Source organism: Urocitellus parryii, chromosome 2, assembly GCF_045843805.1.
Source record: "Urocitellus parryii isolate mUroPar1 chromosome 2, mUroPar1.hap1, whole genome shotgun sequence".
NCBI classification, from domain to species: domain Eukaryota; kingdom Metazoa; phylum Chordata; class Mammalia; order Rodentia; family Sciuridae; genus Urocitellus; species Urocitellus parryii.
Window position 1 is genome coordinate 23515740 of NC_135532.1, and position 26839 is coordinate 23542578.

Below are 26839 nucleotides of genomic sequence, written 5' to 3' on the forward strand. Positions count from 1 at the left end.
ATGAAAAATGAGCAACTGTTATCACACAAACTTAAAATGTACCCAGCCATTCATCGTTATGACAGAGGCAGTAAATGCTTTTGTCAGTGGCTGCACTGACACTGATCTTGGGGGATATAGAACTCATTTTATGATTTAGTTACTGAAAACAAAGAACCACCACTTTTATCCAACTGGCTAGGTCACAGTTTGTAACCATAGGTTACAATTTGACCACCAAGAGTCTGAATTCTGAAAATATAAACTCACCAGGGTTGGCAGAAGACTGTTTCCAAGCTAAAAGAAATATAACTAACTTCAGGAAGCCTTTTAAACAAAAATGAAAGGATGATCTTTGTGGGTTTTGGCCCTGCATATACCAGCTGTGCCAGTAGCTCCTAACAAACAGAAACACATGAAACCAAGGGGGTTTCTTTCAAAAACCTAAAAATGAAGAGGCAAGACTGGAAACCAAAACTCTATACGAGGCTGCCAGGCCAACAAATAACAGTCAGAGTGACTTTGTTCCTCTGTTCTTTCAACATGGGAACCAGTGCAGAATGGCTCATGCCCACAGTTGAGAGGCCATTTACCGCCACTATCATGTCTCCGCATCTGGTTAAAGACAAATAAAAACAGAAACAATGTTATTATTTTGAGGACATGTAAAAGATCCCAATTGTTCAGTATGAAAATCTCAATTTTACTTATGGGTTTACTGTCAACAACAATGGTATATTATCTATTTTGAGAACCATCTGGAAAATTTTTAAAACATATACTTGCTGGCTTTCCCTGGCTAACGAAGAATATCCCTGTACGAACCCCTCTCATAACTAACAAGTGAAGTTGAAGAACAAGTAGAATAATTTTCACATACTAGCTTAGGCAAACAACAAGGAGAATCAGTGTGTACTCTTTTCTAAATAAATAAAAACACCAAATGATGCATTTGGAGAGTGTTGGACACTGTTATTATTAAACTTTTTATTTTTTAATTTTTGTGGTGCTGGGGGCAAATCCAGGGCTGTGCACATGCTAGGCAGGTGCTTTACCACTGAGTTACGTCCCTAGCCCATTAGTTATTGTTTTGATTATTATTTCTCTATTTATTCTTAGAGCTCATATACCTGAGGGTTAAATTATTCGAATAAGACTCATACTTCCTCTTCTTTCAGCTACAATACTCATTGTCCTCCAAGTATAAAGTGGGTGACAAATCTGAGGACTTTTTTTTAATCCTTGTAACAACTTTTATTATTATCCTTGATTTGTTTCACTTTTAGTTTACAACAACATGAATATGAATTTCATTTTTGGAAGTAGGTGAGGTAAAAATCAATAAACTAAGTAACTGAGGCCTGGCAGATAATTTAGTTGAAGAGAATGATTAATTCATTTGTTCATCCTAAAGTGATAACCTTTTTCGTCTTTATCAATAGAGACTGCTCTGGAGCATATTTTTGATTAGCTTTTCACAATATTATTTAAGTGTCTCTTCCTCTTTGCAAACAGTATAAACTACCGATGTTCAGCATTTTGTCTTGTATGAATACATTTACTTTTTTTGGGGGGTGGGACTAGAGATTTAACCCAGGAGTGCTTTATCACTAAGCCACATTCCCAGCCCTTTTTATTTTTTGAGATAGGGTTTAAGTTGCTGAGGCCATTCTCCTGTTTCAGTCTTCTGAATTGCCAGGATTGCAGATGTGTATCACTGCACACAGAAGAATATATTTACTTAAAAAAAAAAACAGGTTCTTCCATTGAAAACTAGGTACTAAGACTTTACAGTTGAGCACCTCTTCCTTCCTCTTGGTGATAATCTCTTGACATGACACTTTCCTTTCTTCTCCCAGTGCCTAAACTTTGAAACAGAAAAGCTGGCTGGGTGAGGCCTAGTGGCGGCTGTCAGCAGAAGTCTGAAGCCAGGGCTCTGGAGCCAGGCAATCCTGAGTTTGAATGCCAGTCAATCACTTTCAGCTATCTGGTTGTGGGCAAGTTTCTTAAGCCTTCCCTAGCTTCAGTTAGTTTGTCTGTAAAACATTCCAGGGGTGTTAAGGTTAAGTGATGTACCCACAGCCCTTAGCACTATGCCTGGCATATGGTAAACTACTGCACATTCATTCACCAAATATACACCAAGATCTTACTACATGCAAGACACTGCTATGGGAGCTGCTCAAGACATAACAATAAATGCAACAAAATTCCTCCCTCCCCAGGCATGGCAGCACATGCCTGTAATCCCAGAAGCTCAGGAGGCTGAGTTAGAAGGGTTGCAAGTTCAAAGCCAGCCTCAGCAACTTAGGGAGGCCTCAAGCCGCTTAGTGAAACTCTATCTCAAAGGAGTGGGGATGTAGTTCAGTGGTTAAGTCGTGAGTTCAATCCTTGGTTTAAAAAAAAAAAAATCCTCCCTCATGGAGTTCCTATAAATATCTGCCTGATGTTTCAGGTAGAAAAATAAAATAGTCATCTAATGACAGAACTGAACCTAAGTAGTCTGTGTGGAAAAACTGCTCAGAGATTGTCATCATGTCACAATATATTCAATCAAATGACTCAGGTTCAGTTCTGGTCATTAGATTAATAAAATACAGCTTTTAAGTGATAAGTTAGTAAAAGTGGTACTCCGGCCTCGACAGGGTTGGCAAATGTTTTCTGGAAACATGGTAAATATTATAGGTTTTGTGAATCACACAAAGTTTCAGTCATATGGTTTCTGTCACACCAACTCAAGTCTGTATGGAAGCAGCCATAGAAGTTATCAATAAATAAGCATGGCTGTGTTGCAATAACTTTATTTACAAAAATGGAGAGCAGGCTGAACTGGGTACTAAACCCTGGGCTAGATCATGTGTAGCTTAACAAACACAAATTCCATCATTAATGAGAACACTACTCACTTTAATCTTCCATCATAATAAGCAGGAGTTCCCAAGACAATGGTTTTAATGAAGAAAGGCTGATTGGTATGGTTCTCCTCATATCCTCCTACAATACTAAAGCCCCAGCTTCCCAAGTAGCTTCTTCGTAAAACTATATCATGGCAGCTATGAAGGGCGCTGTGAACAAACACAAGAATAGAGAAAAAGTTAAAAGTGGAGTCTGTGATAGATAGCCTGTTTATCGTTGCTAAAACTCCACAACATGGTATACACAACACTCTTGGTAAAAAAGAGAAAGTTACTTCATTTCCTTTTCATATTAGTAGTGTTTTTGATGCTGGGTACTGAGCTCAGGGCCTTGTGCATGAAAGGCAAGTGCTCTAGCAATGCACTATACCTCCGGCCCCAACTATATAACTTTGACCACCCATTTTTCAGCACAGAGGCAGTCCTAGGCAGACTCAAATCTTTCCAGCCTTTTTCAGTCTCCTCTTCCCAAGTGAAGCTGTATACTAAACACATGCACTCAGAGAAGCTTTAAATATACCTGATTACTGATGACATCTCAGAATATGTAAAAAAAGAAAAGATGATGTGCCTATATTTGCTCACTGTATTGCTAACAACATCCTTAATACTAATAATCACTTGAATTTATAATAATCACAAATTGGTATGAAAGACATCTAGTATTGTCACTCTCAACTCTCAAATAAAAGAAGAAAATGACCACTACTGAAGCTTTCCAAAAGCTTTAGGTATACAATTATCTTTTGCCTCCCAGAAGCCCCACCTCAGGTCCTATTAGCAGTTCATATGATAAGTTATTTGTTGTTCTTTTTTCACTCAGAATGTTTTCATTTTAAGGGAAGACTCTAAAGTCAAAACAGTACATAGGCTGGGCATGGTGGTGCATACCTGTACTCCCAGTGGCTTGGAAGGCTGAGACAGGATAATTGCGAGTTCAAAGCCAGCCTGAGCAACTGTGAGGTGCTAAGAAACTCAATGAGACCATGTCTCTAAATGAAATACAAAATAGGGCTGGAGATGTGGCTCAATGGTCAAGTCAAGTGCCCTGAGTCCAATCCCCGGCACCAAAAAAACAAAACAAACAAAACAAAACAAAACAAAACAAAAAAACCCAAAATAGTACTTAGATTGGAAAATACTAACCTAAAAATATGTCTTTCCTTTTTATATCACTAACACTGAGATGCTATTGTTAAAATGTTACTGTCAGTTTGGAGAATGTTGTCCAGTGAGGGGGGAAAAAATCTACTTATATGTTCACAGTTCTATAGATGTGGAAATAAGCAATAAGTAAAAACTGAAAAAAAATTATTTTTTTAAATTATAGAAAAATATCTTTTTGTAATAAAAAAATCTTTCATTATTAAGTGAAATCAGATCTATAGAAATATAGGGCAAGGTTTTCTTGTTTTTAATATATTAAATAAGATTTTTTAATATTGCTACTTCTGTAAAGTGATACATATGTCAAAACTTCTAATCTAGTTTCCAGTCTAGTTTCTTAGCTCACTGACAAGGACTTTTAAAGAGGATTCTGAGATGGAGAAAGATACTATTCATTGGCCTGATTTTCAGGAACAGTGAAGATTATTTTTATTATTCTGAATCTCTTTCAACAAACAAAAAAATAGTTTTCTGGTATGCTTCCAGCAAAGAAGAGCGGAAGAGTCTCCCTTTTCAGGAAATGCAGAGCTGCAACTCTGTGTGGCATGAAATCTGCTCATACAGGCTACCTACACTCACAAAGGAAGATGCGTGGCTATTAAATATAAGTCCATGAACAACAGGGACCTCTGTAAATCCATGCAATAGTTGCCTTTTGTTCAAAGGGTTTTCCTTCAATACAGATGGCTCAGAAATAGATTTTTACTATATAGCCTATTTCTCATCCCAAACCTTTCTTACTCTGCTTAACACATAAGAAAATTCTGTTTACAAAGATGTGAACATGCTGAACCCAAAACAAGACTTGCATAACAGACAAGGACGATTAATGGAAGCACTAGGTCCAGTGCCTTTCCCAAAGATGTCACCACTCTGCTTGCTCCATCAGCAGGGGGCACAGCAGCTCTCTAGCACTCATTGGCACTTGTGCAGCTTGGGCAGCTGGCTTCTCATCCACTGGTCCTGCCATTCTGGGTTTACATGGACAGGTTCAGGTATCAGTTTGAGAACTGAACAAGATAAATGAGTTCCCTCTGACAGCTGGAACGTCACAATTTATATAGTAGCTCTGTAGGAAGTTAACAGCAGCCATGATGTCTTTGTTTATCTTCCAATGGGGGGGAAAATCAGTTTTGATGCACGGAATAAACATATATGATGTAATAATCTTTGATGCAAAGACAGATAAACAAAAAAACCCAAAAGCTTTCTTCACAAGATCTCTACAGGTCTGTGAGACATGAATTCTACTCCAGTTTTAGGCCTTTAATTGTCTCCCCTGCTCCCCTCTTAACCAAGAGAACAAGCCAGTTAGGTTAGCAATAAATAAAATCCAGTAATATTTGTGCTTTTTTCCCTGATATTTTTTATGTGAAAGTATTTTATAAACTACAAAGCACTAGGAGCTGGGCATGGTGGCATACACCTATAATCTAGCAGGAGGCTGATGCAGGATGACTGCAAGTTCCAAGCCAGCGTCAGCAATTTAGTGAGGCCCTAAGCAACTTAGCAAGACCCTACCTCAAAATACAATAATAAAAAGGGCTGGGGATGTGGCTCAGTGATTAAGTGCCCCTGAGTTCAATCCCCATACCAAAACCAAAAAGGGGAAACAATAAAGCACTATATGACTACTAGTTATTATAACTTTATTGCACATGAATCAGATGGTCCAGAAACTGGTATTGTCTTGTTTATTTATTTTTTTTAAAGACAGTAATTTTTATATTTGGTTAAGAGTCAAAATGTTTCATCATAGCTCACTTTTAGACTTTTATACAGTAAGAATTGAAACTGGGTTGAGATTGTGGCTCAGCGGTAGTGTGCTCGCCTAGCACGGGCGGGGCCCGGGTTCAATCCTCAGTACCACATAAAAATAAAGGCATTGTGTTGTATTCATCTACACCTAAAAAATAAGTATTTTAAAAAAAAGAATTGAAACTGATTTAGAAACTAAAGATAGTAACATACATTCTTGCCATCTTAATACCAAGAACAACCGTCCAGAGGAAGGAAGATGTCACTGGAGGTTCCATGTGCTTCTATGACCCTGACACAAACCAACTACAGAATGTTTTGGGTTGGTCATAGTCAGTTACGAAGCAATAGACTCTTTAAAAAGGTGGAATAGCTAAAAATAAAATGATTTGGTTTTGAAATTTGTGTGTCTAACAAAACCCCCAAATCCTGCCTTTTTAGTGAAAGTTAAAAAAATAAAAAGGGACTTTTAAAAAGGCTCCTGTAATAGGGTATAGCCTCAAGCACCAGCTTGGTTTTTCATGTGAAAGATGCATGTGAAGTCTAAGCACAGATCAGAATGAGTGTTGGTAACGGCAGCTTTTCTAAGCAAGCAACTGGCACAGCCAAACTTATGGCCAGCATACATGAGATCCTTAATCAGGATGGGCAGAACTGCTTTCCTTGTTTTTATAAACAGGTAAATCTTTTTAGCTTAGCTCTTGTTATTGAATCTCTTTTAAAATGTAATAGGAAAAAATTTTAAAAAATAATCTGATTTGATGTTGATACTTTTATCTAATTAAGGCCTTTGCTCTCAACAAGAAGTAAGTTCACTATGTTAATTTTCACTGAAGAGGACTGCAAGTATTACTCCACAAAACAACAAAAAGCTATCAATACCTTGGAAGTCCAAGCCACATGACCCAGGATGGAGACCAACTGGCATCATACTCGTTCTCACTGAAAGTACTTGGCTGCTCTTCTGAGGTCTGAGTCGCCTCCTCAACAATCTGGACCTCCAGTGCTTTAAGGACAACAGCTGGAGAAGCAGCACTGGCTTTTAGCATAGCAACAGCCTCGCTGTGACTCAGATTGGTCAAATCAATGCCATTGATATTCAGCAGCACATCACCTATTCAAATGAAGAAACCAAAATATATGTCCTCTGGTCACCAAATGATCATTTCCCTACAAAACTTGTCTGTAAACTAATCAACAAAGGTTTCAATAACTCAGGTAAGGTAAAAAGGTCACTTTTTACTTCTTTATAATTTTTACAGCAGTGATAACAAGTCCAATTCATTGAAAACATTCCAAAATGGTTCAAAATTTTAAAATTTAAAGTAATAACAGGGCTGGGGTTGTGGCTCAGGGGTAGAGCGCTCGCCTAGTATGCTCGAGGTCCTGGATTCCATCCTCAGCACCACATATAAATAAAGGTACTGTGTGCAACTACAACTAAAAAATAAATGTTTTAAAAATTTTAAATAATGTCATAATACAGAGAAAGAATACAGAGAAAGAAGTATGGCTTATGGCACCTTGATATGATTGGAAATTCAAATCATTCACTTGAGTTTTGTCATCTACAGGCCCTGGGCATATTTATTTCTTTACTTTGAATTTCAGCTATTTCTATAGTTTTTTTATTTCCAGTTCAAAAGCTATTTGACCTTTTACTTTTTTAGAAATAAATTTTAAATATAGTCTAGTTAATACTTACACAGTTCTATACATAAAGACAACCCTGCATAGTTCACTCAGGGCAAAAAAACCTAAAACATGTACAGAGAAGACACCATTGGGCCAGTCGACAGAAACTTGTGATTTAAACATTTTCCCTTGCTTGAGAGAGAAAAGACGTATTTGTTGCTCTCCCAAATAATAATGAAAAAGCATGATGGGGATTATAGTAAAGCTTAGGAAAGAAAGGATTAGTTTTATAGGAAGCAGACATTTGTGCTAGAAAGTCTATAGAAAAATCCCCCTTTCCCAATTTATCATCTATTTTTCAGATTATTAAAGGCAAACTTTCTCATTATAGAAAACTTGGAAAATACAAGGAACTAAACTTACCTCAATTTTAAAACTGGACAAATAACTTAAAAGGGGGTGACAAAAATGTTCTAAAAATTATTGTGGTAGTGATTGTGAACTATTATATCAAGGCAGCTTGATATAATAGTTCACATACTATTCGATTTGCTCATTAAAATACATTGTTTTATGGTTTGTAGCATATTGTGCAATCACTACCACAATAATTTTTAGAACATTTTTATCATCCCCTGAGAAACCCCATGAGCAGTCACTCCCCACCTATAAAACCTAAGTAACCACTAATCACCTTTCAGTCTTTCTAGGCTGTTTATTTTTTATTGTTTGAATAGTTTCTTATATATTCTAGATATATCATTTATACACACACACACACACACACACACACACACACACACACACATATATGATTTGCAAATATTTTCTCTCATTCTTTTTTTTTTTTTTTTTAACTTTCTAGGTGGTGGTCTTTGCAGCACAAAAGGTTTTAATTCTGATGAAGTTTAGTTTCCCTAATTTTTTTCTTTTGTGACTTGACCTCTTAGTGTCTATCTAAGAAACTAGTGCACAATCCAAGGTCATGAGGATTTACATTTGTGTTTTCTCCTAAGACTTTTAGCTCTGAATTTAGGTCTTGGATCCACTATAAGTTAATTTTTGCATATGGTATGAGGCAGGAGTCTAAAGGAAAACAAATTTTAGGCTCAATTTTCTTTCCATATGAACAACTAAGTCAATAAAGACTGTTGTTTTTATCAATAGTAATACTGATAAGTTACACCTTCCCATCTATGCAAATTACAGAGCATAGGGAAGGAACTTAAACTAGTGGGTTTGTCCCTAAAATAAAATTGTCTTCTGCCCCACCTCCTCTTTGAGTCCTCTTCTACATAGACATTTTATCACAAGCATCATTTATATTTTAATGAGATGAATCTTCAGAGTACCTGCCATAATGCTGAAGCATAAGTCTTTTAGAGGATTTTTTCCAAAAAAAAAAAAAAATCCAACAAAGTAATAGTTTGTAAATTCTGGAATCCTTATTAAGTTTCAGCAATTTTTTTTTTTTTTCATTTTTTGTGGTGCTGGGGATTGAACCCAGGGCCTTGTGCATTCAAGGCAAGCACTCTACCAACTGAGATATATCCCCAGCCCTCAACAATTTTCTTTTATATTGGGTATTTACCTAACCCTATAGGAAGATATCACATGCAAGGGACATTCAAGGACATTAATAGGAAACTCTGAAGACATGCTTTCCCCCCCCCCCCCCCCAGGCTGTCCTCAAACTTTTGATTCTCCTGCCCCAGCTTCCCCAGTAGCTGGGATAATAGGTATGAGCCATCATAACCACCTGTAAATACTCTTCATCAGGGATAAGATTTGGTGGAAATGCTCCAGATCCTATCTTACCTCTCTTGATTCTGCCATCTCGCGCAAGGCAGCCATGAGGTGGTACACTGGTCACAAATATGGGCAGTTCACCACTCTTGCTTCCTCTGCCCCCAGCAACTGTCATTCCAAGGGACTCATGTGGTTCCTTTTTTACAGTAATATGTTTTTCTTGACATGTAACACACTGAGTAAGATCCTAAAGCAAAAAGAAAAAAATATATATTGAATAATGAAATAATAGATAGCTGAGGTAAAAACAGCTTATTAAACCAAGGTGATACCTATGTAGCATTTATAAAGAGATTTTATTTTTTTACCCCTAACGACTGAAAGCAACACATAGTTCTTAATATGTACACTTAATATCAGTGTCAAACTTTGAACTAATTTATTTTTATATAATATTTATGGAACTCAAAAAATTTAGAACTGTTGATATATGGAAGTAAAAAAAAATATCAACACATCATTTGTATAATTATCTTGAGCTCCAAGATAGATCAACTCTGTAAAAGTAAATAATGCTTTTGAGTTTTAAATTCTGAAGACAAGCCAATTAATTTTACTTGTATCTTTCTCCCTAAATCATTTTTAAAAAAGGCTAGAGACCTATCTTCTGATTTTTACTGATGAGGACTGTAAGTGCTTGGTCATGAGGCAAATGCAAATCTACTTTCAAAACCTTCATAAAAAGCTGAAACGATACAAAATAACCACATTTTTGAAAATATTAATGACATGTAAATAAATTTCCAATGAACCAATATTCTCAGGAAAAAAATATTGATTGATTGATTGGTACCAGGGATTGAACCCAGGGCTGCTTAATTGCTGAGACACATCCTCACCAGTCTTTTTAATTTTTTTACTCTGACAGGGTCTTGCTAAATTGCTGAACCTGGATTTGAACTTGTAATCCTTCTGCCTCAGCCTCCAGAGTTGCTGAGATTATAGGTGTGCGCCACTGTACCCAGCAGGAAAAAGCTATCCTTACTAACATTTGTTACTGTTATTCATACCAAGACACTCCTGATAGTAAGAAAAAAGGAGAATCTAAAATGTCACTGTTCTTTGAATTAGAATTCAGTAATAAGGTATACATATGCAATATCAATATTAAAATAATAACTAACATTTACTAGGCTTAATATGTGCAAAGTTAGTGGCCTGCTTGCATTCTTTCATTTAATCCTCACAATGATGTTGAAAGTAAATACTATTACTAACTCCATTTTATAGACAAGGAAACAAACTCAGAGAAATCAGGTAACCTGCAATTGTAAGTGACTGCACAAGGGATTTGAACTTACACATGTCAAAAGTATATATAATATTATTTTAAAAAGCTGACATGTACTTAACTGTTGATGATGGTATTTACCAAATCTCTAAAGTCTGGAAATCTAAGCTCATCTGCCCTTCTATTGACATGCAATCCATGCATGATTGAAATTTATCAAAGGAACTACTTGTATAGCAGCATAGAATTCCTAGAAAAATGTCCTGATGCTATGAACTTGTCAACATTGTTAAGGTAGTCTTCTATCTAAAGGTATGAAATTTATGTTAGTATTCTTCAAAACTGGCCAAACACAATTTGGTCATGAAGACAACTAAGGGAAATAGCCTTGAGTATACTTATTTAAACATACCCTTATGAATTTAGTCAATTAATAAGGGCAGTTATTTTATAGCTTCAGATGGCTAAAATGTATGCAATTTTTCCTCAGGGAACTAAAGCAAATTTCAAAGATTATATTTAGTATGCTTCAAGGAACTAAAGGTTCAAAAATCATATAAATGCTTATCAAAGCAGTTATTAAGAGGTGTAGTGTGCACTGTACTTTTTAATGATGATTACAACCATCTGAATAGGTTGTCTTGGTGAATCTGGGTGAATTTGGTTTCCATGGGAGATCTTTTTCTTAATCAGATCCTGATATAACATATGCAATCTGCTAGAAGAAAACAGCTAAATTTATAATTCATTCTATGTCGTTGTTCTAACCAATGAGGGAATATAAAGTACCTAAAATTAAGAATGAATTTGGCTTTATTCTTTAAAACAGTGTCACATAAAAATTAATGAGGATAAAAAATAGCAAATTTATGAAATAAACATATCTGTGCCCCAAACAAAAAATAAAAATATGAATATTTTAAAAAATTAATATGAATTTAAAAAAATATGAATACTAGAATGATTAAATAGAATTTTCAAAATTGTCTTGACATTCTAATTTTGTCAGACATCTGTGTCTCAAAATTAATGTAAAAAAATCAGAGGCATAAAAGATTTCATTATCTTTTGCTTTATATTACCATTTCATAAATATAAAAGAATATATTGACATATATTATATATACATATTATATATATATTAAAGCATATATTAATATATAGTAATGGAAGCAACTAGATATATGAAACATTCAAAATCTTTTTCAAAACAATAATGGTTACAGGTATTGTTTCACAGTCATCATTATGAAGGCAAAGTTATAGGTTTCCTTTATACATTTTGATTTTTGTTCAAACAAGAGAACAATTCTGTGGTTATAATTTCTCTTAAATATTAACTAAATAAAAAACTAGTGACACATTTGTACTTAGCTTGGAAAACCAGATTAACTTTATGGGCCAAAAATACTGCCTTTCAGCTATGCTTTCTTAGGATACCAACAGTAGATTCTAAGGGGAATTATTCTCTCAAATGTTATACTTCAATTTAAAGGCTGCTTTAGCAGATAAGGAACTTTCTATGGGTTTTAAGCAGATCAATCAGTTTTTGTTAAGCCAAGGACTTTAGTAATTTTACTTAAGAAGAATAACTTTAGAAGCTCCTATTTAGCTTTCATGTTCAGATAACTGGGTAAGCATTACATCATTGTTTTAAAATTCCTGTCCAACTGAAAGTTTAGTTTAAAGGAAGGATGCATGGAGTAAATAATACCAAGAATGCTAAAGTACCATTCTTTTTTGAGTTTTGTAATTACCAAGTGAGACATCAAAATTCTCAGCACAGATAAATGACCTTGGAATATATTATAAAGCCAGTTTAGTAATTTGGAGGCAGCAGTAACAAAGTTCAACATATGGGAATTTTAATGTTGTAATAGGATAATATTCCTCTAAGTTATCACATGAAAACATGTTATACATGTATCTATCAAAATTTATGATTCACAGGATGGGGTTGTGGCTCAGTGGTAGAGCACTCGCCTAGCATGCATGAGGCACTGGGTTCGATCCCCAGCACCCATTTAAAACAACAACAACAAAAAAAAAAAACCCTAAATAAACAAAATAAAGTTAGTATGTCCATCTACAACTAAAAATATTTTTTTAAATTTATGATTCATGTTTAATATTCACAAATATAATTATTATGCAAGCAATGTGCCCAACTGTTAAATACCGACATGTTGATCTTTTTGATACTTTTTCAATCATATAACTAATACTTACAGTTAAATAAGCAACCCAAGATAAATCTCACTTTCAAGTAGTACTAAGCAAACAGATTTTTCTGGAAGATCATATACTTCTTGTCAACCACTTGACAGAGGAACATTCCCTGCCAAGAAACCATCTCTTGTGGCTGAGGAATTGAGACAACGAAAGTTGACTCTCCAAGATACAAACTTTCAATAGAATAATAGCCTGCAATTAAATTGTTCCAAAAAAATCCATTTATTGAGGTATGATCTGCATATAAAATGCCTCCATTTAAAATTTATAAGCTTGTAACAGTGATTCTTTGAGGACAACATACATTAACAAAAACCACCTCACCTTATGTGAGCTTGGTCTGCTGTGAGAGGGCAGCTGTGCATGGTGCTGGCTGCTGTTGTGACTTCCTGTTTCTCGGATGGTGTTACCAGGCTGGGGTTTTCCTGGTCTAGCAATTGTTAATTGCACTCTCTCCCCACTGGCCTGGAGGAAACACATAGGAGGAAACACTGTCATGAAGAATGCTTGCCATTTTAAAAAGATTACACTATGCACTTCTCAATCATTGTTTCAGGGCTTTAACTGAGCAGCTGAATATATCTAGTGGCAGGGAGGATGAAGTTCTTTTCATTAGCTAATATTTTAAAATTTCTGTGGCTGAAACACACACACACACATGCGTATTAAACTGTTTTAGATGTTGATGACCTTCATTTTAAATTTAGAGGCCTGTAATCTTAATTCAAACAGAGATTCACACCTATTATGTTTGAAAATTTATTTTGTTCTTATTTTAAAAGTTCCGGTCTGATTTACTTGATGTCTGTTCTTGGCATGGCCACAATCCCAATTTTACTATTATTCCTATGGGAAATTATGAGAGCTTTATTTTACAAATTGTGATAAAAAGTAGAAATCTTCCTCATGATTGAAGTCAAAATATTAAGAAATCACTTTTTTAAGCTTTTAAATTGAAAAATAAATAACAATTTGAATACCATACTACAAATCATTTGTTATTTAAGCATTTTACTAAACTAAACAGTTTCAGACAATTTCTTCAAAATAACAAAGGAATAACATTCAGCCAGCATCTCCACGCAGTTCAGGAACTTGATTTAAAGGGTAAATGCCAAGGAGAAGTGTTCAGAATCCTTTTATTGAAAATTCTGACATCACAGATTATTACATTGCACTGTGTGAAGAGATGAATAGCTCCTTTTGGGATTTCATTTCATTATACAGACTAATTTTCCTTCCTGCTTACTTTATAATAAAAAATCAGTATTTCAACTTTAGTTGTAAGCTGCTTATACACACCTATTAATGGAAGCAAATCCTTTTTTTTTTTTTCAAAAATTGCTTGAAAGACAAAATTCTGTGAATGTGATGAAGTGTGCATTTAGAATTTAAATGACAGACTAGCATGCGGGTTTAGTATAATTTCAAAAGCCGATGCATTTAATGTTTTAGGGTTTTAAAAAAAGCAAACATTTTGTTAGAAATCAAAATTTTAAAAATGTAGGGTGCTGCTGGATGCAGTGGTGTACACCTGTAATCCCAACAATTTGGGAGGCTAAAATAAGAGGACTGCAAGTTTGGGAGCAGTAGCCAGCAACCTAGTAAGACCCTCAGCAACTCAGTGAGACCCTCAAAATAAAAAATAGGAAGGACTGGGGATGTAGCTCAGTGGTAAAGTACCCTTGGGTTCAACCTCTTCTACCTAAATAAATAAATAATTAGAAATTAAAATGTAGGCTGTCCAAATCACAAAACGGCAATTCATGAGTGAATGCCCTTGTTGCTGGGATTATAAATTAGTATAATAGGTATGAATCTATGTTTAAAACAGTTTTAAAATGATAGTTACAAACCTCTAAAATAATTTAACACTTATATATGTGTGTGTGTGTGTGTGTGTGTGTGTGTGTTTCAACCACAGAATTTTTAAAATATTAGCTAATGAAAACAGCCATGTTTCCTCCCCATCAACTGCCCAGATAAAGCCCTAGAATCATTCATAAAAGTATTTCTGATCTTTCTGGAGTGACTTTAGCAAAATGACTTAAACTTAGAAACAAAACATGGAAGAAAACTAGTGCTTTTTTCAATTTTTAAGGAATTCAAAGTGTTTTAAACACACCATAAAATGTGTTCTCTAATACTCTTATGAAATACGTAGGGACAGCCATTATTAGAGAAGACATGTTTTCAAGAAGAACATTGTACAGAGCATCGGGGGCGAATCCAGAGATGATCTATAGGTTCTGCAGCATGCTATGGTATTTAATGATAGAGGCCATACCCCACAGTGATAAATGTGAAACACAAAGGTGTTTTTCTTAAAGTAAGCACAACAAAAAGCTATAAAGCAAAACCAGCATCATTACAATTGAGCATCAGGTTGACAGTCACTGAGAAATGTTATTTGCAACACAGAATCAAATAACAATGAACATTTAACTATATAAGAATATCCAAGTCTTCACCCCTTTTATTACACTGAGAGGAGATTCAGGTATTTGGTCTCATTTTATAGACTTGAGGTTTAAAGAAATTGGATAGCTTTAAAATTCTTGAAAAGATAATTATTGAGACTCATTTCTGTGGACATTAACCAGTTGCTATACTGTTGAAAACTAGTTCATCTTGTGAGAGTGGAGAATGGTGGGAGGGAGAAGATAACAAAAAGGAGAAAGAAAGAAGAAAAAAGAAATCTAGTAGTTTCATGAATTTGAGGAAATAAAAAAGTCAAGTGTACTTTATGAAGTAAGAAGACTAATAAGAGGAATACGCTATTATTTGTACATTTTCTCAGTCAATACTTAAATATTCTAAACAATGTTTAAATACTCGTTATCTTAAATGAGTTTCTAACCAAAATGTAGAATGTGTAACATACAAGTAGAAACTTTAAAAATTTTCCCTGATATTTCATATTTGAATTTTTATAACTGAAGGCATCATATTTTGTGGTATAAAATTTCCTAAACTCTGGAAAATTGAAGTTGCTCAATTTAAGGTCCTTTATGAAAAAAAATTAGAAGTCTTACTGTTTTTGGGTTACAAAAAATGAAGGAAAAATATAGAAAATAAGACAATTAAATCACATTCAGTATAAACACATTAATGTTATAGAACATCATTCCAAACATTTTTTATGTGTATGTCCACAAATGTATGATTACATATTGATACAATTGCACTTGTCCTATTAATTCTTAGTCTATATATTTCTGTCAACAATGTTATTTATGGGCATCTTAAATGAAAATAAATAGAAGCTGGGACTACAGGTGTGCATCACCACACCAGGCCAAGAAAGATTATTCTTTTTGGGGGGGGGCGGGGGCAGGGGAGAGTACTAGGGATTGAACTCAGAGCTACATCCTCAGCCATATTTTGTATTTTATTTAGAGACAGGGTTTCACTGAGTTGTTTAGTGCCTTGCTTTTGCTGAGGCTGGCTTTGAACTCGCAATCCTCCTGCCTCAGCCTCCTGAGCCACTGGGATTATAGGTGTGTGCCACCATGCAAAGATTTTTCTTATTAAAATATTATTTGCCCCTTACTTATATAGATCCTGAAGGGGAGTTAAAAGGGGAGTTAAAAGTTAAAAACCACTGCTAAGTCATAGCCTTGGTAATTACAGTTTCCCTGAGCTCCACCTTCCTCCTCATTAAAGGTAGACACTGCTCTCTGTTGTATCTCGCTTACTAGGTGGAATCCAGCAATCAAATGAGACTGTGAACTGTAGAGCTTATGCTGTGAAGAATCCACACAAAAGTTCACACAGGGAGACAGTTTATAGAAAGAAAAAAAAAAACCTTTGTCTACAAGAAAACTTATACTAGTGTGAATTTTGAAGAATTAAGGTAGCCATGTCTGATCTTTCTAATAAAGTTTATCAAATGTTTCCTGAATTTTGATGTTATGCACCAGTCAAAACAAATATAGCCAGATGTTAAGGCTCAACATTCGGCATCTACCTGAATAATCTGGGCAGCAAGCTCTGGGGTCCCATGCTTCAGGTCATGCCCGTTGATAGCCAGCACACGATCATTGCTGCTAAGCCTGCCATCCTGGGCGGCCAGACCCCCTTCCAACAAGTCAAGAATAAATACACCTGGCTCATCTGTCCTTCGTACTAATTTAATGCCAAGCTGTTCTCCAGAGTCCCGTTTATGAAGAACCACATGGAAAACCTCTTCCCGTGGAGAGTTGCTGTCAGAATGGGTTCGGTTGCCAAAGCGCCTCTCTCGCAGCACAGTAAGATGCAGAGTGTTACAGGGCTGAGAAAGGACAGCTCTGGCATAGTTATGGGACACATTGCTGATATCATAGTTGTTGACCTAGGGAAAAAAAACAAAATTAGGATCAACACATAATAATCTTTCATTTTCTTAATTTGCAGAAATATTTGTATGCCACTTTCAATGGAAATAAGATTGTGAAAATGCTATACAGCATTTTACATTATTTATAAAGAAAACCAATTTGAAGACATTTAAAAATACAGTTTCTAAAATCAACTTACTAGAACTGGATAGAGAATAGGAGTTAGGATCATAGGTTTTGATGATAGTCTTGAATTAGAGTCCTTGGTTCTGGCATACTAAATGATAAACCAGAGCTCCACTGGGTTACAAATTTGTTTTTCCAAATGAAGTACACTTAACCCAGAGAAAATAAACTGAATTCTATTTTAAGGAAAATGGCACATTCCAAGTGCACAACCTACTTTAGATGGGTGACTTTCTAAGAAAAGTAGGTAATTAAAATTTCACTCTTAATTCTTTATTATACAAGTATATATCTAACTCGCTAATCATAATTCAATACTAGATATCATTTATTAAATTTTACAACCTTGAAATAATTATAGTGACTGATCCTTGGACATGTAAGATCACTTAGAAAATACATCCAGTTCAAATATTCATCTAGTAAATAATCATAATTTTTAGGGTTTTTTTTTCTTAAACAATTAGAATTCTTTGAATTGGTCTGACTTAAAACAAACATTCTCTGAACATTTTCGTTGGGGCAGGCTATGAGTTAGGTGTTTGTGATCACCTGAAATTCTTAAATCTTTTTCATATAAATTCATGTTAAGCCAGATCTCCCCTTTCCTATTTATCTGAGATTGATTTATCTTTTGGGGTTTGCTGGTTTCTTTTTCCTGGGATGAACTTTACTAACTTGAACATTACTACCTAGAATTTTATTGCTTTTCACCTCTTTTTAAAAATTTCATCTTTTAAACTTCAGTCATCAAATTGATAGCTGTCACATATAAACTTCTCCCCAAGTCTGCAACATATAGGCACTTAGTAGTGGTGATCCAAGACTAATAGAAATGTTGACTAATATGGGTCAAGACCAGAACTTTAAGGTAGTTTCTGCAAAACTAGGCTGAAATGGACTCATCAGCTAAAAGCTACCTATTTCTAGGTTCACATCTCAAATTTGGTCATATCATAAAGGACTTTACAAAACATCTGGCTGAAATCCAACTATTTTTTCCAGCCACATGCAAACATGCTGTCTCATATTTTCTTTGTGAAATAGACTGAGAAATATCCTACAACTGGATGTCAGTTGAAATTCAGAGAACAGACAGACCAAATTAAATGCTCCTTCTAGGTTTTGTAAAACATCATCAGCAAAGTAAACTCTACCACATTTCTGGGTTAAGAGTGTGTGTGTGTGTGTGTGTATGTATGTGTGCGTGCACGCACGCGGGTGCGTGTTTTAAGCAAAGTGATTAATACATGACTAATTATTTTCCTTCAAAACTGGAAACACCTAAATCATCAATGATTTTTGTCAAACTAAAATACTTATTCTTACTAATGTTCTAAAAGTTATATTATATTTAATAATGATATTGATAAAGCTTATAAAAGCTGTTCTTTAAAAACTATAAATTTGTGAATAGCACCAAAAGGTCCTCCTTTGCAAAGAGGCTTTTAATAAAGTAACATAAATGTATGTACATGTATCTTTCTCTCTTTGTCTATATCTATTTCAATATGGGGGAAACAAAGTCACCCACTGTTAGCTGCACATGGTTTGCTTAAATAAAACTACAGCTTAGCTCTCTGGTCTGCAAATAATCTTACTGCTTCTTGGGCATTTTCAAATTGGTTTACCCATATGCAGCTTATATGAAGTAGAAAATAACAACAACAAAAAACCAAACAGGGGGAAAAAACATTCAAAAAGGGTTTTTACTTATTACTTTTTGCAGTACTAGGGTTCAACCCAGGCCTTGTACTCTATCACTGAGCTATAGCCCCATCCCACAAGAGTTTCACTTCTCAATGACCACAAGAGTTTTACTTCTCCACTTCTGGACAAAGTGGGTAGCTTCACTTATGGGCTCCAAAGCACCACTGTGGGTGTGTGTGTGTGTAGGGTATTCTACTAATCAGACATGAAATAGTGAAGCCTACACCAGAGCAAATGGAAGTACGAGGTAGGTATCTGAAGATCATGGTGCTAGACTCAACAACAAATCTAAAGAAGGAAAAGTCCTTGCACTTGATTCTTAAGAGACAGATTTTCTTGTTCATGAGTATTTATTTCATCTTTCCAGAAATGATTCCATTTTTTGAGCTTTAAATATTACACTGATTCAAATGTCCAGACCAGTCTTCATATAAATTCCAATTGTATAGAGAATTCTTACTATTCCTATCTCTTAAGTTTCAATATGCCCTCCAATAAATTATCTTGTCTATACTAATTGTTTTTTTGGGAATACTTATTTCTTCTTAAAAATAATCTTCTGGAACAAGAGAAAGAGTTGTATCAGGGGTTATTAAAAATGCAATTAGAATTCTTAGAGTATATGTGGGAGTCAGTAAGAGATGACTAAAATTTCTGAACTCTGTCTTAAATTTCTGTGATATAAATTATAAGTAAGTTGGGCTGGGGTAGTATCGTTCAATGACAAAGCACTTTCTTAGCATGCATGGGCCCTGGGTTCAATTCCCTATACCACCAAAAAAAAAAAAAAAAAAAGTAACTAATGTTTTGTGGTTCTGATTACAGTCAGTAATCAATATACAGAAAGATAAAACAGACATAAAAGTAAGAGACGGATGGGAAAACTGGGTGTGGGAAATGCCAATGGATAAGAAAATCTCAGCCTGGGTAAAGGTCACCCTGGACTAGTCAGTCATGAAGCCTAAGCCAGGAAGAACCTAGCATGCCCAGAGAGCCTGGTACTGTGTATACAGTCACATGTGAGACTGAAAATTAAGTATACATATATGTGTGTGTGTGTATATATATATATATATATATATGTAAAAGTATATGGGGATATAGAAAAAATTAAAGATAAACTCTGATCTGCTTTGCACATGAAAATAGAAAAACTTTTCTATCAGTTTCCACAATATCATAATTTTCTACGTTTTAAACTTACAAGAACAAAAAGGCCCAAGTTAACAGAAAAAACTAAAACTGATACCTGAAGAATCTGGTCTCCAGCAAGGAGTCTCCCATCTCTGGCAATAATCCCATCCCGGTAGACTTCCTGGATGACAATGTTAATTAGTGGCGTTTCATTGCCACCCACAATGCTAATTCCTAACTGAATGTATGGATTGGACCGGTGAATTTCAATGGTGGTAACTTCTCCTTCTGGTAAGCTAAGTGGCTGTTGTGCAGCTGCCAAGTTGAAAATGAGAGAAGAAAAACAAAGAAAAAAATGTTTTATATTCTGATTCTTTTCAGGTCAATAAGGCTTCTCATGTTATTATGTAGATGATTAATTAAGCAATGCCACTGGATAAGAAATGTAATGACAAACGAAATCTAGGTTAACATTATCTAAAATTTCCTCTTTCCAAAGGTGATCAGCAAATAATCAACAAATAACTACTGCATATCAGATCACTAGGGCTGACAAGAATGATCTGATGAAGAAACATTAACATAAATCATCTTGCCATGACTAATAAGAGAAGAGAAAGTCTAGGCCATGAAGCAGTGTAAATAGTTCAAGGCAGTGAAAAAAGAAAACCCTAATTCTGTTGTAAATAAGCCCTCAGGTGTTAAGAAATTTGCCTTATCAAGCTCCTAAGAAAGAGGCAGATCTTGAGTCTTAGGAGATGAAAAGGGTCCACAGCTATAGCCAGAAAAATTTTAGTATGCAGTAAAATTTGTAGTTTGTAAGAGAAAAGTATTTTTAGAAGTAAAATACGTAAGGCTAACTGCAGAGGACTGCCTAAGATCTAGAACTGCAGGCTTTCCGTTTATTTCCTGGTGGGGTGTACAGATAGAGCTGTGGTTAGCTCCAGAGGTGAATGATGATTAGAAGCATGTTCTTGAAGTCAGATATCAAATCCCCAGCTACCTAGTGGCTATATAAGCTTTCCCTTTTAATCTTAATCTTCTAATGATGTTTAAGCATTTAATTAATTAAATAGAAAGTACTCAATATAGAATAAGCAAACATAGAATAAGCAGTTGATATCAGCTAACATTTTTGTTTTGTTCTTGATATTGTTGATTTCTTATGTCAAGAGACAAACAAGTTTCTGAACACATACACATGAATAATAAGAATTGTGTGAATGACCAGTGAATTTGTGGATTACTAGAGAAAAGGGATGGGGAAGGTTCACCTTCCTCCAGGGTAAGACTCATGTTTTATTTCTAAAATGCAAATTGCTAGAACTGTACACTGAAAAGGGTACATGATGTGGTATGTGAATTACATCTCAAAGTGATATTTTTAAAGAGGACAAAGTGTTGGAAGAGTAGTGGGAAAGAAGGCAATAGAGAGAGAAGTACACGAAGAGATAAACTGCACGTACTGTCGGCTCCGGTGCTCTCTTCGAAGGCAGGGTTGTCCAAGCCAGGCTCTTCAGTCCAAGTGGGAAGAGATGCAGGTGTTGAATTCCGCTCAGGGGGCACTGTGCCTGTGCCTGTCCCCATCCCCAAACAGTCTGTTTCTAGAGATAAAGAACCTGAAGGATCTATTATAGTGGATCCATTTTCATTCTCAATCTCTGTCTGAGTTTTACTAGTTTTCCTTCTCTCTAAGGCAACTCTCCGATGAGAAGCTCCAGGACACCTAGAAAGAGTATTAGGTGGTTTCCAGATGATTTGAAAAGAAAACAAAAGGGGAGAGGGATGGGTGGATTACTAGTTTTTTCTTGAACAAAGGAACCGCAGAGGCTTCCTTTCAAAAAGATCCTAGAAATACCACACAAGTGGTACATAATTCTGATCCTGATCTCTTCTCAAAATAAGTTCTTACACTCCACATAGCAGGCAAATTACAAATAAATGGCATTGGCATTAACAGTGGTTTGATACCAATCTCAAAAAATACTTCAGTGGAAAACCATTTTCAGGTATACATTAGTCATCAGAAAACACTCAATAATGTCTGTGTTGCAGGACTGACCCCAAGAATCTGATCATATGATCCCTTTCACAGGCAAGTTGTCTCAAGCAGAGGAATGGATCATCAGTCTCTGCCCGGAGGGGTGTCCCAACTTAAGATGCTCAGTGTGCCTCGAGGCCGCTCTACTCTCCACAGTTACATTACACACCCATTAATTAGTGGGTACTAATGCACCTGAAGCTTTACAACTCAAAGCAAGGCACAGCAAAGGCCCAAATAACTATGATAGACATGAAGGGAGATAAAGAGATATCTCCTACTCAGTAAAACTAGGTTTGCAAAATTGGCATTACAGATAAGATATGTGAGCTGAAGAATGTACTTCAATTATTTGGGAAACTTACATAATACCAAGAAATAAGAACTGTTAACGCACTTATTTTTACTTATTTACGCAAACAGAAAGGTCAGATGGACCCTTATTTAAACTCAAAACATTTAAATAAAGGCTTTATATAACATATTAGAAATGATATTCCTTTAATTGGACACCTAGTTGGATGTCATGACCAACAATGCCCAGTATGAAGAGTGGAAGATGCAAATTAGTGAATGAGAGCCGCCTCTGGGAAAGGAGATGATCCTAGACTGTATACTAAGGCTGCAGACCTTCATTTAATAATAATATTTTTAAAATTCCCATATTTCTAACAAAACACAGGATTAAATAAAACTAAAAGCTACTCCTTAACTATAAAAGTAATGTTTTCCCTTGAGGACTAAAGATTTATTTTAAATTTTGTATTTCAAGTTCTTGAAAAGGCCCGCTATGAACTTCCTTTTATTCACTTTTCTCTCGTTTCTTGTTTTCTCTATATCTTGTTAATAAGGGGGATAATTGATTTTCTTCTCTGCATTGTTCCTGCAAGGACCTGACAAACGCTTCTGAAATTAGATCATGGAAAACACTACTTTTGTCAGATAAGCAGATTTAATTAGAAATATATTTTTAAAATATTTTATCCTCCTCTCCCCAAAAAAACTCGAGGCAAAAACTGGACTATAAAAATATTGACTGAAAAAAATAGGTTAAGATTTAATTTCCAAAATATATCATAGACAAATATCCACATGGGCAAAAGCTAGTACTCAGAGGAAAAAAACAGACCAGAAACAGGAAATAAAAAATATAAACAGAATGTGAACATCTGGGAATTGGCTTAGCCAACAATCCTAAATTATCTGCACACCAAATAATTATGGCATATCTAAAAACACACTAAAAACAAAATTTCAAAAAGGTGAACCCAAAATTGTTGGAGAGGTTAAGAAACAGGCATACTTACATTCCCAATGGGACAGCAAATTGCTAACAAGAACAGGAAATTACTGACAGGAACAGGAAAGATATTAAAAAGGATATCATTTAAAAACACGAAAGACGACCTCACCCAGCATTAGAGGAAGAATGCCACAGACAGGACTTTTGGGAACACCCAGAGCCAGACAAGATGGGTCAGCTGAGCAGACGGAGACAGAACCACAGACAGAAGACGGGAAGAGGAAACTCCACACCTGACTAAGGGAGGCAGAGTACTGGCAGAGTGGCTAACAAGGCAATCGCCACAACAGGTGCAAATAAGGAGATTTCAGTCTGATTTGGGAAAAACTCAGGTGCTCTATTTTGAATCTGAAATATCATCCAAAAGCTCATGTAAAGCCTTGGTTCCCAGCAACGGCACTACAGGGAAGTGGTGAACCTTTGTGAGACAGGGCTTAGTGGGAGAAAAATAGGTCATTAGAAGGCATATCCTTGAAGGGGATATTGGGATCCTGTCCCCTTTCCTCTCTTTGCTTGTCCGTCACAATGACATGAACAGGCCTTCTCTACCACACACTCCCCACTATGATGTACTATGCCACCATAGGCCCAAAGCAATAGGGCCAAAGTGACCACACACTAAAACCTTTGAAACTACAAGTTAAAATAAACCTTTCTTCCTTTTAAGTTTATTATCTCAGGTATTTTGTCATAACAGAAAGGTAACACAGGTCATGGTGACATGAGAAAAGAAACTCTTGGCAATGAGGACAAAAGCCCAGAGTATAATATAAACATTTTTGTTAATATAACAGGCATTCTAAGCAAACTAGACACTGAAAATTGAACAATTTAAAGGAAAAAGAGGGTTAGGATAGTCCATTCAAAACCTGGAAATGGCTGCTAACAGGCCTGGTGTTTCTTTTTGGTTGTATTGAAATGTTTTAAAAATTATATTGTGATGAATATACTAAAACTGTACACTTTATAAAGGTGAGTTTTATAATATGTGAAATATACCACAATAAACTTATTTTAAAAAACTGTTAGGGAACAAATAGATCTGACAGAAAAGCTCATGACCAACAACTCAGAACTATCAAATTTGTAATCACTTGCAAATGAAAGACAAAGTAACAACTCCTATACACATTATTTGCCTCATAACCACTTTACTATCTCCATTTATAAATGGAACACTTGAGACTCAACTATGCCAACATCACATAGCTATTTTATTGCAGAGCCCCAATCCAAATATAATCATATTTCAAAGGTTTCTGCTCTTTCCTTCCTATCACATGCCCCCCAGTCTCAAATCAAATTTGTTCTACAAACTTTCTTAGAAATAATAATAGATGTAAGAGCTAGAAGGGCCATAGTAGTTGTTAAAAATTAATAAATAAAAAAGCAAACAAAACCAAAAACCTATGTAGTTTTGGAAACAGAGCCCTTAACACTAACACAAACTATGGGAATAGAGCAGGCAGCTTGGTTTATTCAAGCAGGTAACTGAATGTAGTAGAGTAGTATAGGGATATTAAAAACGAATATAGAAAGGTGTACAATGTTTTATTAGAACAGGGTAGGCATGTGCTGAGAACACCAGTGCACGTGGAGTCTAAGGCTATGTCCAGCACAAACTGCCAGAGGCTGAGGTCTGTACCTCCATAGGGCAGGGTCTCTAGATGAAAGTGTGCATTTTAATTTTCTTAAAATAAAATCAAAGGGCTCTTGCAGAAGCCAAGTGTCAAACTGAGGGATATTTTTCTTCTCTTAATGAAGGTCATGTCTATTCCCACTTGATTTGTGCTACAACAACATATTCCCTGATAAAAACTGTATATGAGCAAATTCATATTAGGAAACATATGGTTTAAAAGAACACACTATATTATTATCAGTAGTATTAATAGGATAACAGTGGTGGTAATATACCAGTAAAATAAAGCAACACATGCTAAGTGCCACACAATGTCTGGAAAGTAATGGAACTGAAAGAATGTGAACATCCTAGAACCAAGAAAAATGATAAAAAGTTATAAACTATGCAAAACCCCAAATCAACTGATATTGGTGAAAACAGTGCATCAGGATATCTAAAAAGCCTCTTTTCCACAAAAGCAATGTGAAGACTGAAAGAAATCATCAGAACCAATTATTTCTGAACTCTAGTCAAAGAATTGGAGTAATTCAGAAAGGATTTATTTAAGGAAAATGGCTGATTCTCAATCTGAACAGGAAGCTTTGTGGCAACCGGACAAGTCCTATTGCTATCCCCATCTCCTCAGCTGCATTACTGGAAAAGTAACAGTCTCTTCATACTGAAAATCAGGAGTCTCACAGTCATTAGAGGAGCCAAACTGGAGTGCCTCCAAAGCCCCATGCTCAGAAAACTGTCATTAAATGACCTGTTGGTTCCCTGGAGGCCTCCACTCAGAAGGCTATCTCTATCTGACTTAGAGATTGCTCAGTACAAATAGTCTTTTTGCTGGGGGCATTTGTTGGAGGGAAGGGGAGAATCACATACAGTTGCTTAAGATTGTGACTGCCTGTGGGACAAAAGCAAAAGTTGAAAAGAAAAACTTAAAAAGAAAAACTAGGGAATGAAATGTCTTCAGGGGTTCAAGGGCTGTGTATACACACAGGAAAGATAAAAGAAGACCTGAGCTCACTTTGGGTTGATGATGAAGCTCTGTGAAAGCAGAGTATGAAGACTTAGGCAGAGCTGTCAACTGCTCAGAGTGGTGAAGGCATAGCATTCCCCATCATGTACAGAGCCCTCGGGAAGATGTTGAGATTTATTGCGTCCAGGCATTCATGAAAGTCTGTCCAATCATTAGCTGACCAGTGAATAAGATTAAAAAGGATTAGTTCATAGAAGTCACGGAACAAATAACAATAACAAAAGCAATAATAAATCCTGAAAAGGGGAAAAAATCTAATTTCCAGAGTTGCCACATTATATTATTTAAATTGCCCAGAAGTTCAAAATATAATTAAGAGAAATGCAAAGAAACAAGTAAGTATGGTCCACACACAGGAAAAGAGCAACAATAGAAACTGTCCCTAAGGAAGCCCAAACATTATATTTATAGATGATGACTTAAATCAGCTATTTTGAAAATATTCAAGAACTAAAGAAAACCATATAAAAAAAACTAAAAGAAAATATGAGAATTATGTCTCACCAAAAAGAAAGTATCAATTAAAATGAAAGCATAATAAAAAACTAAATTGAAATTCTAGTGATAAAAAGTACAATAAACAAGAAATTCGCTAGAGAACCACATGAAAAGAAAGAGCAGACTTGAAGATAGGTTAACTAAGATTATCAATCTGAGACACAGAAAGAAAAATGAGGGAGAAAACAAAAGAACAACACAGAAAGAAAAATAGTGGTGGTGGGGGGAAGGAGTAGGGCCCCGTGGGGTACTATGA

At 35.5% G+C, this 26839-nt stretch overlaps 1 protein-coding gene across 1 annotated transcript in view; it reads right to left on the minus strand.

The window, feature by feature from the left end:
- Positions 1 to 320: 320 nt before the first annotated feature.
- The window catches only part of Lnx2 (ligand of numb-protein X 2), a 64788-nt gene continuing 38269 nt past the window's right edge, over positions 321 to 26839 (minus strand). The window contains exons 3-10 of the mRNA XM_026388399.2: positions 21542 to 21801; positions 20191 to 20390; positions 16697 to 17059; positions 13051 to 13191; positions 9273 to 9450; positions 6702 to 6933; positions 2886 to 3044; positions 321 to 594 (exon numbers count right to left, since the gene is read on the minus strand). Coding sequence (XP_026244184.1) covers positions 459 to 594; positions 2886 to 3044; positions 6702 to 6933; positions 9273 to 9450; positions 13051 to 13191; positions 16697 to 17059; positions 20191 to 20390; positions 21542 to 21801 — 1669 coding nt within the window. The 3' untranslated portion in view covers positions 321 to 458. The remainder of the gene's footprint in view (positions 595 to 2885; positions 3045 to 6701; positions 6934 to 9272; positions 9451 to 13050; positions 13192 to 16696; positions 17060 to 20190; positions 20391 to 21541; positions 21802 to 26839) is intronic.